This window comes from Vulpes lagopus, chromosome 24 (genome assembly GCF_018345385.1).
Source record: "Vulpes lagopus strain Blue_001 chromosome 24, ASM1834538v1, whole genome shotgun sequence".
Classification (NCBI taxonomy): Eukaryota; Metazoa; Chordata; class Mammalia; order Carnivora; family Canidae; genus Vulpes; species Vulpes lagopus.
The window spans coordinates 17,619,466-17,633,862 of record NC_054847.1 but is presented as its reverse complement, the minus strand read 5'-3'; the positions used below and the strand labels follow the sequence as shown (position 1 = coordinate 17,633,862).

At 36.0% G+C, this 14,397-nt stretch overlaps 1 protein-coding gene across 5 annotated transcripts in view; it reads right to left on the bottom strand.

Moving 5' to 3' along the window:
• RAB3GAP1 (RAB3 GTPase activating protein catalytic subunit 1) overlaps positions 1–14,397 on the bottom strand; it is a 116,560-nt gene that overhangs the window by 84,523 nt on the left and 17,640 nt on the right. For all 5 annotated transcript variants that reach the window (XM_041739426.1, XM_041739423.1, XM_041739424.1 and 2 more), the window contains 2 exons: positions 4,259–4,391; positions 1,298–1,376 (listed from right to left, as the gene is read on the bottom strand). In XM_041739426.1, coding sequence (XP_041595360.1) covers positions 1,298–1,376; positions 4,259–4,391 — 212 coding nt within the window. The remainder of the gene's footprint in view (positions 1–1,297; positions 1,377–4,258; positions 4,392–14,397) is intronic.

The window sequence follows — 14,397 nt, the reverse complement described above, 5'->3', positions numbered from 1 at the left end:
TAAAATTAAAGGCACATTTATTAAACAATATCCAATTTATTTGCATTTGCAATTAGTTTTCCTTTAATATGCTACATTCTACTTGCTATAGTAATCACACTAGAATGAAGACAACAGAATTAAAAGATATTATCATTTTCTCCTTTCTTAGAAATTCTTTAATAAAAAAAATCAAGGAGCACCGGGGTGGCTTGGTTAAGTATTCAACTCTGGATTTCAGCTTAGGTCATGATCTCAGGGTCCTGGAATTGGATCCCGCATGTAACTCTACACATGGCATGCAATCTGCTTAAGGATTCGATCTCTCCCTCTCCCTCTCCCCCTCCCTCTGCTCGCACACACATGCTCTCTCTCAAACAAATAAATCTTAAAAAAAAAAAAAAAAATCAAGAGACCAACTCACACCAACAGACTAATATAAAACCAGTATATAAATTTATTTTAATCAGATCTCTTTTTTTGACCATACTCTCATACTTGAGACATTTTGGTGGTGGTATGCTTCAATACCATTCCCACCAAACTAAGATAAAAAGAACTTTAAGAGTGATATACCTCGTATTAATTTATCACATTTATAATTTAGATAGAAGTAAGTCATGATGTTAGCATGTAACTGAGATCAACATTTTATTTCAATTCAATTTCCAACAACACATATTAAGTTTTCTATGATATGTAAATGTTCTATGTTACTCATTAGAATGATAGTTAGGCTCTACTCTAGATTATGAAATATATTGTGCAGGAAAAAGTTAACAGCCGGCCTGTGTCTACTATCCTTAGAATGGCCTGCATGCAACGCTGAACTTCAGCAGGCTCCCAGGAATTTGGATTTGAAGAGGGTTCTCAAAAAACCCTCCAATAAGAGTTATTGTACTTAAACTGTTTGTACAAATAATGTGTTTTATGCTAAACATCTGCTCTCCTTCTGGGAGTCTGGAGTTTTGTTATGTACCAGTCACAGGGTATCAGCCCCCAAATAAAAACTCAGAACTGAGCCTCCCTGGTAGAAAACATTTCATATGTGTTGTCAGAACTTGTTGCTAAGGGAATTAAGTATGTTCTATGTGACTCTATTAGGAAAGGACTCAGACACCAGTTCCTCCAAACTTTGCTTCAGGCACCTTTTCCCTGTGTTGATTTTGTTTGTGGACTGTCACTGAAAAAAACTGTCATAAGTACAACCCTATGCTGAGTTCTGCTTGTCTTCCTATCCAATCACTGAACGTGGGGGACACATTGGGGTCTCCTGAACACACATACTAAAAGTTACCTGAATAAAACATATACCTACCATCTTACCAGGCAATGTGCTCTTGGAGGAAAGTCATTATTCATACACAACAAATCTTGCATAGACTGTGGAATAACATCTACAAAAACATTTAATAATGAAAAAATTAGTATGTTCATTCTAAGGCAAAATTTTATAACATGACTGAAAAAAATCACATTATGTAACAGGTCTTGCTAATCCATGTCGTTTTACAATTGCTTAAAGATTTATATCTAGGAACAGCTCCAAGATTTGGGGTGAGATAGAGGTCTCTCTTATTTTTAAAAAGCCAGCTTCTAAAAACAAAAGTATTATTCCTATATGTATAATATTTTCCTTTCTTCAAAGTCATGACTCAAACGTTTCCTCATCCTTCCTAGAAAACCATGTTTTATCTGTTCTTTTTGGTGTGCCCCTGTCTCTACTTTTTTTCAAAATTCTTAAGAGTCCTGTCAACACCTTATCACTTATCACCTCCTATGGCTAGTCTTTGCTGGCCTCTGGCCACCTTAAGCGTTCTTACACAACCACTAACCAGCTTCCCACTAACTTATTACCCATGTATTTTTAACACTTCTGTTGCTATTTATAATATATGACATAAATGATCCTTACTTATTCATAAATGTGTAATAAATTTGAAAGTATAAAGAATATTTATTTGTTCATAAAAATATTTCCTTTTGCTCTACAGCCATAATTCCTTAGCAAATTTATATTTTGTTAATTTTCAAAAAGAATAGGAGAATACTAATGACTTGATGCTTTAGCTAAAGCAATAAACAATCCTAACAAAATAAAACTTCAGTGCTCAAATCTTCTGACCTGTGATAATATAGTTTTAAATGTGTACCTTCAAATTAAATGAATTGATGGTTTACTTTAACTTCTACCATTATGTATACACTTTCATCACAACCAACTGAAACTGCACACAATACATATACACCTGCAAAAATAACCTAAATCCATTCATCTTCTCTCATACCATAGTCCTCTATACGAGTTCACCTCAGAAATACTGATTCTAAACCTCCTTATTATAAGAGCTTCTCCTTGATATACAATCCTTCCTCAAATTAACAGATTTAAGATTTCTCTACCTTCATTAGCAGAATGTTGGACCTAGAAATCTCTGGGCTACTACCAGTTCCCACCAGTTGTATATATTCCTCTCATCCCCTTCTTCCTAAGGTATACAAATTCATATTCTGGCATAATTATTTTATTTTGATATATAATTGTCTTACATATGTGTATATATGATCAATGCTATCTGTTCTAGTTTATCAATCTGAATGCAGATGCTATGTACTTGGTTTTGTTTCTAAGATGAATGCATATAATAAAAAAGGTTTTATAATTTTATTCCTATACAAAAGGCAAATATTTCAGGCCTATACTTACAAATGATAATCTGTTTTGACCAGAAAAAAGTTTTCTTAATTTATTTTTTCAAATGAAATATAATTGACATATAACATTATATTACTTTCAGGTATACAATATAATAACAATTGTATACACTGGAAAATGATCACAAATCTAGTAAACATCTGTCACTAGTTAACAACAAAAATTTCCTTGTCATAAGAACTTTTAAAATTTACTCTCTGTGCAACTTTCAAATACACAACACAGTACTATTAACTATAGTTATCATGCTATAGGTTATTTATATCCCCATGACTTATTTTGTAACTGTAAATGCGTACCTTTTGATCCCTTTCATCCATGTGGCCCACTCCCAATTCTACCTCTAGGAACCACGAATCTATTCTCCTAACTATAAGCCTAGTGAGTTTTGTTTTCACTTTTGCTCTTTTAGATTCTACATATAAAGATCATACAATATTTGTCTTTCTCTTATTTCGCTTAGCATAATGCCATTAATTGCCCCAAAAAACTTTAACACACATTCTGCTTGCTTATTTATTTATTTATTTATTTATTTATTTATTTATGAGAGAGAGAGAGAGAGAGAGAGAGAGAGAGAGAGAGAGAGGGGCAGAGACACAGGAAGAGGGAGAAGCAGGCTCCATGCACCAGGAGCCCGACGTGGGATTCGATCCCGGGTCTCCAGGATCGTGCCCTGGGCCAAAGGCAGGCGCTAAACTGCTGCGCCACCCAGGGATCCCTGCATATTTATTTTTTGAGTGAGTGAAGAAAGCTATCTGACTGACAGCTCCAAAACTCATACTTTTTCAATACCTTGGTCATTCATTATTACATGCAACTCTATCTCAAGACTGAGATTTTGGATGATTTGACCAATGAACAACTAAAAGCACCAATTACAGAGATTTGGAGCAATGTAACCTATGAGTAACCATAAATACCATTTACTGAGTACCTAGCACAGGCCAGGTAAGATAGGTGCTCACATTTACAGTATCTCATTGAAGCTTTCCATTAATCCTCCAGGTGATATTATTTCATTTTGCAAGTGAGATAATACAGATTCCGAAAGGTCAAGCAGCTAGTAAGAAGAAAAACCTGAATTTTAATCCACTTGATCAAACTTACAAACTCCTTTACTTTTAAATCCTTCAAATCCCAGCTTAGTTGCCTAATTCTTCACTACATCTTCTCTGATCTGCTAAAACTGATCTTTTCTTCTTTGAACTTCAGTAGCACCTTACCTGTGCTCTGGGATGGCACCTATCATTTTCTATTTTCTACCTCTGACTACTGTTACTTATTTATAGACCATATCTCCTTTACGGGGATGTAAATTTTTTTTAACTGTGGGTTAAAAGGGCACTCAATAAATATTTGCTAATCTAAGTAATTTTGAAATGAATGCTAGTATGAAAGTTCCTCTAAAACGATCATATTCTATTTCAAATGTAGTGAAACATCTTTGCAAATGTAAAACCTCTCCAGAGGGCACTACTTAATTAAGAGACCTAAATTCATAATTCAAAATTATAATCACTCTTACAGTCAAGAGTTTCAAATGTGTAGTTAACAATTTACCTTCCAATACTTCATCCTTTCCTTCTTTATCAGCGGAGTCTTGTACAAGATAATGATGAGTGACTGAGAACTTGAAGTCAGCAAAGGAAATTTCATCTGATTTCTCTTCCCATGCGCCAGAAGTAAATATACCCTATATTTAACAATAAAATGGAAAAACATCCATGTTTAAAAAGGAAATTCCCTTAGAATATTAACCACCAAATGATATACAAAATGATAATTTGAGTAATTTTTGAGATAAATATATAAAATCAAAAATACACAGTAAATCCCATGCTTCTTACATACAAAAAAACCACCTCTCTACCATTAGCAGAATCTGAGTTACTTTTAGCTCAAAATGATAACATCTTATAAATTTTAAAATTTAGAAAAAATACATGACGGGGCAGCCCGGGTGGCTCAGCGGTTTGGCACCTGCTTTCAGCCCAGGGTGTGATCCTGGAGACCCGGGATCGAGTCCCACATCGGGCTCCCTGCATGGAGCCTGCTTCTCCCTCTGCCTGTCTCTCTCTCTCTCTCTCTGTTGTGTCTCTCATGAATAAATAAATAAAATCTTTAAAAAAAAAAAAAAAAAGAAAAGAAAAAATACATGACAATAAAACATACTATTATAAAAATCTCAAATCCAATAACATCATTATATAGTACAGAGCATTACTGGACATCAGAAACTGCTTAATAAAGAAGCAGTTTAGGTTCCTCAAAGAGTTAAAAATAGACCTGCCCTACGACCCAGCAATTGCACTGTTGGGGATTTACCCCAAAGATTCAGATGCAATGAAACGTCGGGACACCTGCACCCCGATGTTTCTATCAGCAATGGCCACAATAGCCAAACTGTGGAAGGAGCTTCGGTGTCCATCGAAAGATGAATGGATAAAGAAGATGTGGTTTATGTATACAATGGAATATTACTCAGCAATTAGAAACGACAAATACCCACCATTTGCTTCAACGTATTGGTATTATGGTATTAAGGTATTATGCTGAGTGAAATAAGTCAATCGGAGAAGGACAAACAGTGTATGTTCTCATTCATTTGGGGAATATGAATAATAGTGAAAGGGAATATAAAGGAAGGGAAAAGAAATGTTGGGAAATATCAGGAAGGGAGACAGAACATAAAGACTCCTAACTTGGGGAAACAAACTAGGGGTGGTGGAAGGGGAGGAGGGCGGGTGTTGGAGGGGAATGGGTGACGGGCACTGAGGTGGACACTTGACGGGATGAGCACTGGGTGTTTTTCTGTATGTTGGTAAATTGAACACCAATAAAAATTAATTAAAAAAAATAAAAATAAAGAAGCAGTTTAAAAAAAAAGAAAAAAATAAAGAAGCAGTTTGTAGAATCAACTTTAAGTGACATGACATTTGTAGCACTTACTTACTTAACATATTTTTGTAACCATGTTTACCAAGCTTTGTTATTCAGATATTTTCATCTAAATAGCAACTCCCTGACTGGAAACATTTTAAAGTTCCAAAGAGCCCCCTCACTTATACAACATAATCATAAAAAAGGATTTTTCCCATAGGCCTCTTATCTCCCGTAAGTACCACTTCCACAGGAGGGATATAAAGTCATTACAGCATAGCACCACTGTGAGGCAGGAAATACCAACCCAGCAACTTGCCAAGCACAGATAGTCCCAAACTAGACAGAAAAGATGTAAGAAATGATTCTGGGAGTTACTGGGTTTTTATAAAATGTGTTTTCATGACCATACCTAATGTCAAAAATGTTTTATGTGTGTTCTAGGCAAATAATTCTAATTCTAAATGGAGTCAAAACATTGCTGCCCGCAATCTTTTTATTAAGAGAAAAATCACCATGTATGGTACATATCAAAAACTATAATTTTATATGTTGAGTTTCTCTAAAGTGATGTTAACCTGTATTAAGACATATATGGCCCATACTAAAATTCTCAAATTGCAATAAGCATTATAATGATATGCGTAAGAGCCCAGTATGCTATGTGGAATATGCACTATAAAGCAGTTAAGGATAAAACTAAGAACAGGGAGAAGTCCAGAAAATAAGAGATAAGCTCATTGGTCAAGCTTGCAAAAAAGCTGAACTATTCCATTTAAAGGACATAAAGAAATATTATCTGACCCTAATTCTGGATTCTGGGAACTACTATCAACCTTACCAAGAGCCATATGAAAGAGGATTTGGTTGCATTCAATAAATAGGAGGCATCCAGGTTCTGTCTCCCAAACAGACTTCTGAAGATAATTAAACAGAAAAACAACACTCTAATCTCGCTCCTTCAACTCCAGTATGATGCAGTTCTTTGACACCATACTGATATTTATTATTAGAATCAGAAATAACAATTCTAGTTCAAAGTTAACTAGTGATTCATCAAGAATAACCTCTGAAGGCCCTGATTAGACGATAAAAATAAGTATATATAATGGAAAGAAATAAAACTATCTGCATTCACAATGATCTGATATGTACCTAGAATATCCAAAGCAACCTACAAACTACTAAAACTAACTGATGAGCTTATGAAGTTGTGGAGTTCAAGATCAATATATAAAAGCCATCTTTGGGGATCCCTGGGTGGCTCAGCAGTTTAGCGCCGGCCTTTGGCCCAGGGCATGATCCTGGAGCCCCAGAATCGAGTCCCACACCAGGCTCCCTGCAAGGACCCTGCTTCTCTCTCTGCCTGTGTCTCTGCCTCTCTCTCTATCATGAATGAATGAATGAATGAATGAATCTTAAAAAAATAAAAAATAAAAAATAAAAAATAAAAAATAAAACCCATCTTTTGGGATGCCTGGGTAGCTCAGCAGTTGACTGCCTGCCTTTTGCCCAGAGCGTGATCCTGTAGTCCCGGGATCAAGTCCCACACCGGGCTCCCTGCATGGAGCCTGCTTCTCTCTCTGCCTGTGTCTCTGCCTCTCTCTCTCTCTGTCTCTCATGAATAAATATTTTTTAAATAAATAAATAAATTTAAAAATAAAAAATAAAACCCATCTGTATTTTTATAAACAAGCAGCAAACACTTGGAAAATGAATTTTTTTTAAATACCACTCTTACAACATCAAAAGTAAATTAACTAGAAATACATATAATGAAATATAAGCAAAGAACTCTACCTAAGAACGCTTCAAAACATTGACGAGCAATATTAAAGACCTAAAGAGAGCTAAATGTACATGGAAGATAATCAGCATTAAGATGTCATTCTCTTCAAATAGATCTATAAATTCAACATCATCCTAATCAAAATCCCTGCAGGCATTTTGTAGAAATTGACAAGCTGATTCTAAAACTAACATGAAATCCAAAGGACTTAAAATACCTAAAATAATTCTGATGAAAAATATATTACCTGATTTTAAGATTTATTTTACTATAGTAATTAAGACAGTATAGTATAAAGACAAACAGATCAATAAAACATAATAATTCAGAAGTACATTCACACTTATACCTCATTTTACAACAGAGGAGCTACTGCAATTCACTAGGGAAAGGATGGTTTTTTCAACAAACAGTCCTGGAATAATAAGATATTAACCTGGAGGAAAACAGAGAACTGTCTTTAAACCCTTGAGATAGGCAAGATTCCTCTGACAGAACACAAAAGGCACTAACAATAAAATTAAAAATTAATAAAATGAGGAATACTCAAATACATAAAATAGTTAATAACAAACATAAAGGAACTAATTGATAATAATATAATAATAGTAGCGGACTTTAACACAACACTCATCTCAATGGACAGATCAACTAAACAGAAAACCAACAAGGAAACAATGGCTTTGAATGACACACTGGAACAGATAGATTTAATAGATTAACTCAGGATATTCCAACATATAACAGCAGAATACATCTTCTTTTTAAGTGCACAGGGAACATTTCCAGAACAGATCACATTTTAGGCCACAAAGCAAGCCTCAACGAATCCAAAAAGAATGAAGTCATACTATGCATCTTTTCTGATAAAACACTATAAAACTAGGAGTCAACCACAGAAAAAAAATCTGGAAAGACCACAAGTACATGGACATTAAATAACATCCTACTAAACAATGAATGAGTCAACCAGGAAATAAAAGAAGAAATAATAAAGTACATGGGAAAAAAAGAAAATGAAAACGTAATAATGGTTCAAAACCTTTGGGACATACCAGAAGCTGTTCTAAATGCAAAGTTTACAGCATGTCTTCCTCAAGAACCAAGAAAAATCTTTTTTTTTTTTAATTTTTATTTATTTATGATAGTCAGAGAGAGAGAGAGAGAGAGAGAGGCAGAGACATAGGCAGAGGGAGAAGCAGGCTCCATGCACCGGGAGCCCGACGTGGGATTCGATCCCAGGTCTCCAGGATCGCGCCCTGGGCCAAAGGCAGGCGCCAAACCGCTGCACCACCCAGGGATCCCTTTTTTTTATCTTTTTTTTTTTTTAATTTTTATCTATTTATGATAGAGAGAGAGAGAGAGAGGCAGAGACATAGGCAGAGGGAGAAGCAGAAGAAAAATCTCAAACAACCTAACCCCCTTACATGTAAAGAAACTTTTTATAAAAAGAACCATTAACAAAACCTAAAACCAGCAGAAGGCAGGAAATAATAAAGATTAGAGAAGAAATAAATGAAATAGAAATCTAAAAAAAAAAAAAAATTAATTAGATCAATGAAATCAGGAGCTGGTTTTTGAAAAAAGTATCAATAAAATTGATAAACCTCTAGCCAGATTAATCAATAAAAAAAGAGAAAGGCTCAAATAAATAAAATCACAAATGAGAAAGGAGAAATAACGACATCAAAGAAATACAATTATAGGAGAATATTATGAGAAACTATATGCCAACAAATTGGACAACCTAGAAGAAATGGATAAATTCCAAGAAACACATAAACTATCAAAACTGAAAGAGGAAGAAAGAGAAAATTTGAATAGACCAATAACCAGAAAAAAACTTAAATCAGTAATCAAAATTCTCCCAAAAAACTCAAGTCCAGGACCAGATGGCTTCACAGGTGAAATCTACCAAACATTTAAAAAGTTAATATCGGGATCCCTGGGTGGCGCAGCAGTTTGGCACCTGCCTTTGGCCCAGGGCGCTATCCTGGAGACCCGGGATCAAATCCCACATCGGGCTCCCGGTGCATGGAGCCTGCTTCTCCCTCTGCCTGTGTGTCTCTGCCTCTCTCTCTCTCTCTCTCTATCATAAATAATAAATAAAAATTAAAAAAATAAAAATAAAAAAAAAAATAAAAAGTTAATATCTATTCTTCTCAAACTATTCCAAAATATAGAAAAGGAAAGAAAACTTCCAAATTCATTCTATCATGCCAGCATTCTCCTGATACCAAAACCAGATAAAGACACCACAAAAAAAACGTAGGCGAATATCCTTGAAGAATACAGATGCAAAAATCCTAAACAAAATTCTACCAAACTGAATACAATACGTTTAAAAAAAATCATTCACCCTAATCAAGTGAGATTTATTCCAAGGATGCAACGGTGGTTAAATATTTGCAAATCAAAGTGATACATCACATCAGTAAGAAGAAGTATGAGACCCACATGATCATTTCCAAACATGCAGGAAATGCATTTGACAAAGTACAATATCATTCATCATAAAAACCTCCAACAAAATAGGTTCAGAGGCAACTACATCAACATAATAAAGCCCATGTACGAAAATGCCACAACTAACATCATCCTTAATGGGGGAAAACTTAAAGCTTTTCCCCTACAGTCAGGAAAAAGACAAGGATGTCCACTCTAAGCACTTTTATTCAACATAGTACTAGAAGTACCAGCCACGGCAATTAGACAATTAGAAGAAATCAAAGGCATCTGGAATGCCTAGGTGGTTCAAAAGTTGAGCATCTGTCTTCAGCTCAGGGAGTGATCCCGGGGTCCTGGAATTGAATCCCACATCGGGCTCCCTGCATGGAGCCTGCTTCTCCCCCTGTCTATGTCTCTCATGAATTAATAAATAAAATCCTAAAAAAAAAAAAAAAATCAAAGGCATCCACATTGGTAAGGAACAAGTCAACACTTTCACTATTTGCAGATGACATACCACACAGAAGAAACCCAAAACACTCCCACCAAAAAATTACTAGAACTGATTAATGAATTCAATAAAGTTGCAAGATACAAAATCAAGGTACAGAAATCTGTTGCATTTCTATATACCAATAATGAAGCAGCAGAACAAGAAATTAAGAAAACAATCCGGGCAGCCCCGGTGGCCCAGCGGTTTAGCACCGCTTTTGGCCCGGGGCATGATCCTGGAAACCGGGGATGGAGTCCCACGTCAGGCTCCCTGCACGGAGCCTGCTTCTCCCTCTGTGTCTCTGCCTCTCTCTCTCTCTCTCTCTCTCTCTCTCTCTCTCTCCGTGTCTGTCATAAATAAGTAAAAAATCTTTTAAAACAAGAAAGGAAAGAAAAGAAAGAAAAGAAAGAAAAGAAAGAAAAGAAAAGAAAAGAAAAGAAAAGAAAAGAAAAGAAAGAAGAAAGAAAGAAAGAAAGAAAGAAAGAAAGAAAGAAAGAAAGAAAGAAAGAAAGAAAAGAAAGAAAGAAAGAAAACAATCCCATTTATAATTGTACCAAAAATAATAAAACACCTCGGAAGAAACCTAACCAAAGAGGTGAAAGACCCATACTATAAAACCATAAAACACTGATGAGGGATCCCTGGGTGGCTCAGCAGCTTAGCACCTGCTTTCGGCCTGGGGCGTGATCCTGGAGTCGCAGGATCGAGTCCCGCATCGGGCTACCTGCATATAGCCTGTTTCTCCCTCTGCCTTTGTCTCTGCCCCCCCCTCTCTCTCTCTCTCTCTCTCTGTCTCTCATGAATAAATAAATAAAATCTTTAAATAAACTAAAAAGATTTAAGAAAATGAACTTTATTAACATAAACTTAAGCTTACCAAAGACAGGAAGAGAAAGACTGGAGAAGCCATGACTGGAGGAAAGACTCAAAATACATGTTTCTGACAAAGAACTCACAACCAGAATAAGGATAATTTAAAAAACTAAACAATCTTGGGGCAGCCCCAGTGGCTCGGCAGTTTGGTGCCGCCTTCAGCTCAGGGTGTGATCCTGGGGGCCCGGGATCGAGTCCCACATTGGGCTCCCTGCATGGAGCCTCCTTCTCCCTCTGCCTGTGTCTCTGCCTTGCGTGCACTTGCTCTCTCTCTCTCTCTCTCTCTCTCATAGAAAGAAGAAAGAAAGAAAGAAAGAAAGAAAGAAAGAAAGAAAGAAAGAAAGAAAGAAAGAAAGAAAGAAAGAAAGAAAGAAAGAAAGAAGCAATCTCATTTAAGGGGGAAAAAAGGAGCAAAAGACTAAAACACTTAGCAAAAGAGGATATAAATGACCAATGAATACAGTTAACTATGATAAATTAGTAAATACTACTACATATTAGTAGACATTAGTGAATCCAAATTTAAAAACCACAGTGAGAGGGATGCCTGGATGGCTCAGCAGTTGAGCTCTGTCTTTGGCTCAGGGTGTGATCCTGGAGTTTAGATTTCAAGTCCCACATCAGGCTCCCTGAGGGGAGCCTGCTTCTCCCTCTGCCTATGTCTCTGCCCCTCTCCCTCCCTCCCTCTCTCTCTTATAAATAAATAAATAAATAAATAAATAAATAAATAAATAAATAAATAAATAAATTCTTTAAAATAAAATAAATAAAAATAAAAACCACTATGAGATACCAACTCACACCCAACGGGATGACTAAAAATAGAAATCTGGCAATGCCACGTGTCAGAAAAAATGTGGAATAACAAATCTCATACACCGATAAGAATATAAAATGATACAACCACTTTAGAAAAACAATTTGGCAGCTTCTAATCATACTAAACATAAAACCTACCAATTCCCCTCCTAAAAATATATTCAAGAAAAATCAAAGCATATGTTCATAAAATTGTTCACAGCGGTTTTATTCCTAATAGCCAAAAAATGGAGATAATTTAGATATCCATCAACAGGAGAAAGGATGAACATATTATAGCACAATCATGCAATACAAAAATTACATGTGCTATAACAAATGGAATTATAAAACATTAGGTTAAGCAATAAAAGTCAGACAAAAAAGTGCATAGTGTATGATTCCAATTATATGAAAATATCTGGTGAAAGAAAAAAAGCACTATAGTTACACATAAGACTGAATGGAGAAACAGGAATCTTGTTTGAGGTGATGAATGGGATGATGAAAATGTTCTGTATTTTTATTTAAATGGTGTAACATAGGTACATGTATTTTTCAAAACAAAATGTATACTTGAATTCTATACATTATACTGTGTGTAAACTACAACCCAACAAAGCAAAAATCAATAAAGGATCTGCGTTAGAAAAGAGATTAAGGGGAAATTTTAACTTCTGAGGAAAATGTGAGAGGTAGGGAGAGGAAGATGCTCTTTTTCCAAAAGAAAAGGTAATGGCAATAATGCAAGAACAACATGTTCTAAAAACCATCATAATTTGACCCAACAATCCTTTCCACTTACCTTCCAACTTACTCAGTAAACTTTAGGTAACTAAAGTTGGAACTAAGCTGGAACTCTAGAGACTGCAAGACCTCTCAACATGATGAAGATGTATCTCTTAGTTGAGCCTTTCACAGTATCTGGCCCAGGCTATTTTAATAGCTTACCACTGTCTCTGTATCTCTACCCTATAATCCTTCTTTTACATGGTTACCTTCCTAAAATGCCAATCTGATATTGTTCCTCCTCCATTTAAAATCCTTCAGTGGGGGGATCCCTGGGTGGCTTAGCGGTTTGGCGCGTGCAGTTGGCCCAGGGCGCAATCCTGGAGTCCCAGGATCGAGTCCCACGTCAGGCTCCCGGCATGGAGCCTGCTTCTCCCTCCTCCTGTCTCTGCCTCTCTCTCTCTCTCTCTCTCTCTCTCTCTCACAAATAAATAAATAAATCTTTAAAAAAATAAAATAAAATCCTTCAGTGGTTTTCCATAACCTATACAGTGGCCTCTAGATTTTAATCACGTATTTTACCAACACATATTCTGGAGTATAAATCTCCATGTGGGGATCCCTGGGTGGCGCAGCGGTTTAGCGCCTGCCTTTGGCCCAGGGCATGATCCTGGGGACCCGGGATCGAATCCCACGTCGGGCTCCTGGTGCATGGAGCATGCTTCTCCCTCTGCCTGTGTCTCTGCCTCTCTCTCTCTCTCTCTCTCTCTGTGTGACTATCATAAATAAATAAATAAATAAAATTAAAAAAATTTTAAATCTCCGTGTGTGTATTTATATTTGTAAATTAATTATTGCTATATCAACAAATTATGCATATTATACATAAAACAGTGTCATTAAAAAGAAATGTAAAAACACAACGTAATTAGAAAGTTATAACACACAAATGGTTCAACACAGTCCCCTCTGTCGCATGTACCTATACTGGTAGAAATACAAAGCCCACAAAATATGGCCCCAGTCCTTTACAGCTTTATCTCCTGAAGCCACTTTCCATTTACACTGTGTTATAATTATGCTTAACAATCAGAGATGTGCTTTTCTCTTTCATAACTGTGCATAGGCTATTTCTTTTATAGCATACTTTTATTTACTCAGTCTTAAAAACTCAAATGTTAATTCCTGTAGAAAATCTGTGTAGAAGTGCCTGGGTGGCTCAGTTGGTTGGTTAAGCGTCTGCCTTAGGCTCAGGTCATGATCCCAGGGTCCTAAGGTTGAGCCCCACATCGGGCTCCCCAGTCATCAGGGAGTCTGTTTCTCCCTGTGCCATTTCCCCTGCTGTGCTCTCTGGCTCTATCTCGAATGGAAGGAAGGAAGGAAGGAAGGAAGGAAGGAAGGAAGGAAGGAAGGAAGGAAGGAGGGAGGAGGGAAGGAAGGAGAAAGAAAAGAAAAGAAAAGAAAAGAAAAGAAAAGAAAAGAAAAGAAAAGAAAAGAAAAGAAAGAAAAGAAAAGAAAAGAAAAGAAAAGAAAAGAAAAGAGAAAGAGAAAGAGAGAGAGAGAGAGAAAGAAAGGAAAGAAAGAAAGAAAGAAAGAAAGAAAGAAAGAAAGAAAGAAAGAAAGAAAGAAAGAAAGAAAGAAAGAAATCTGTGTGGATTATCTTCAGGCAAATTAGTGATTTTGTCTCAG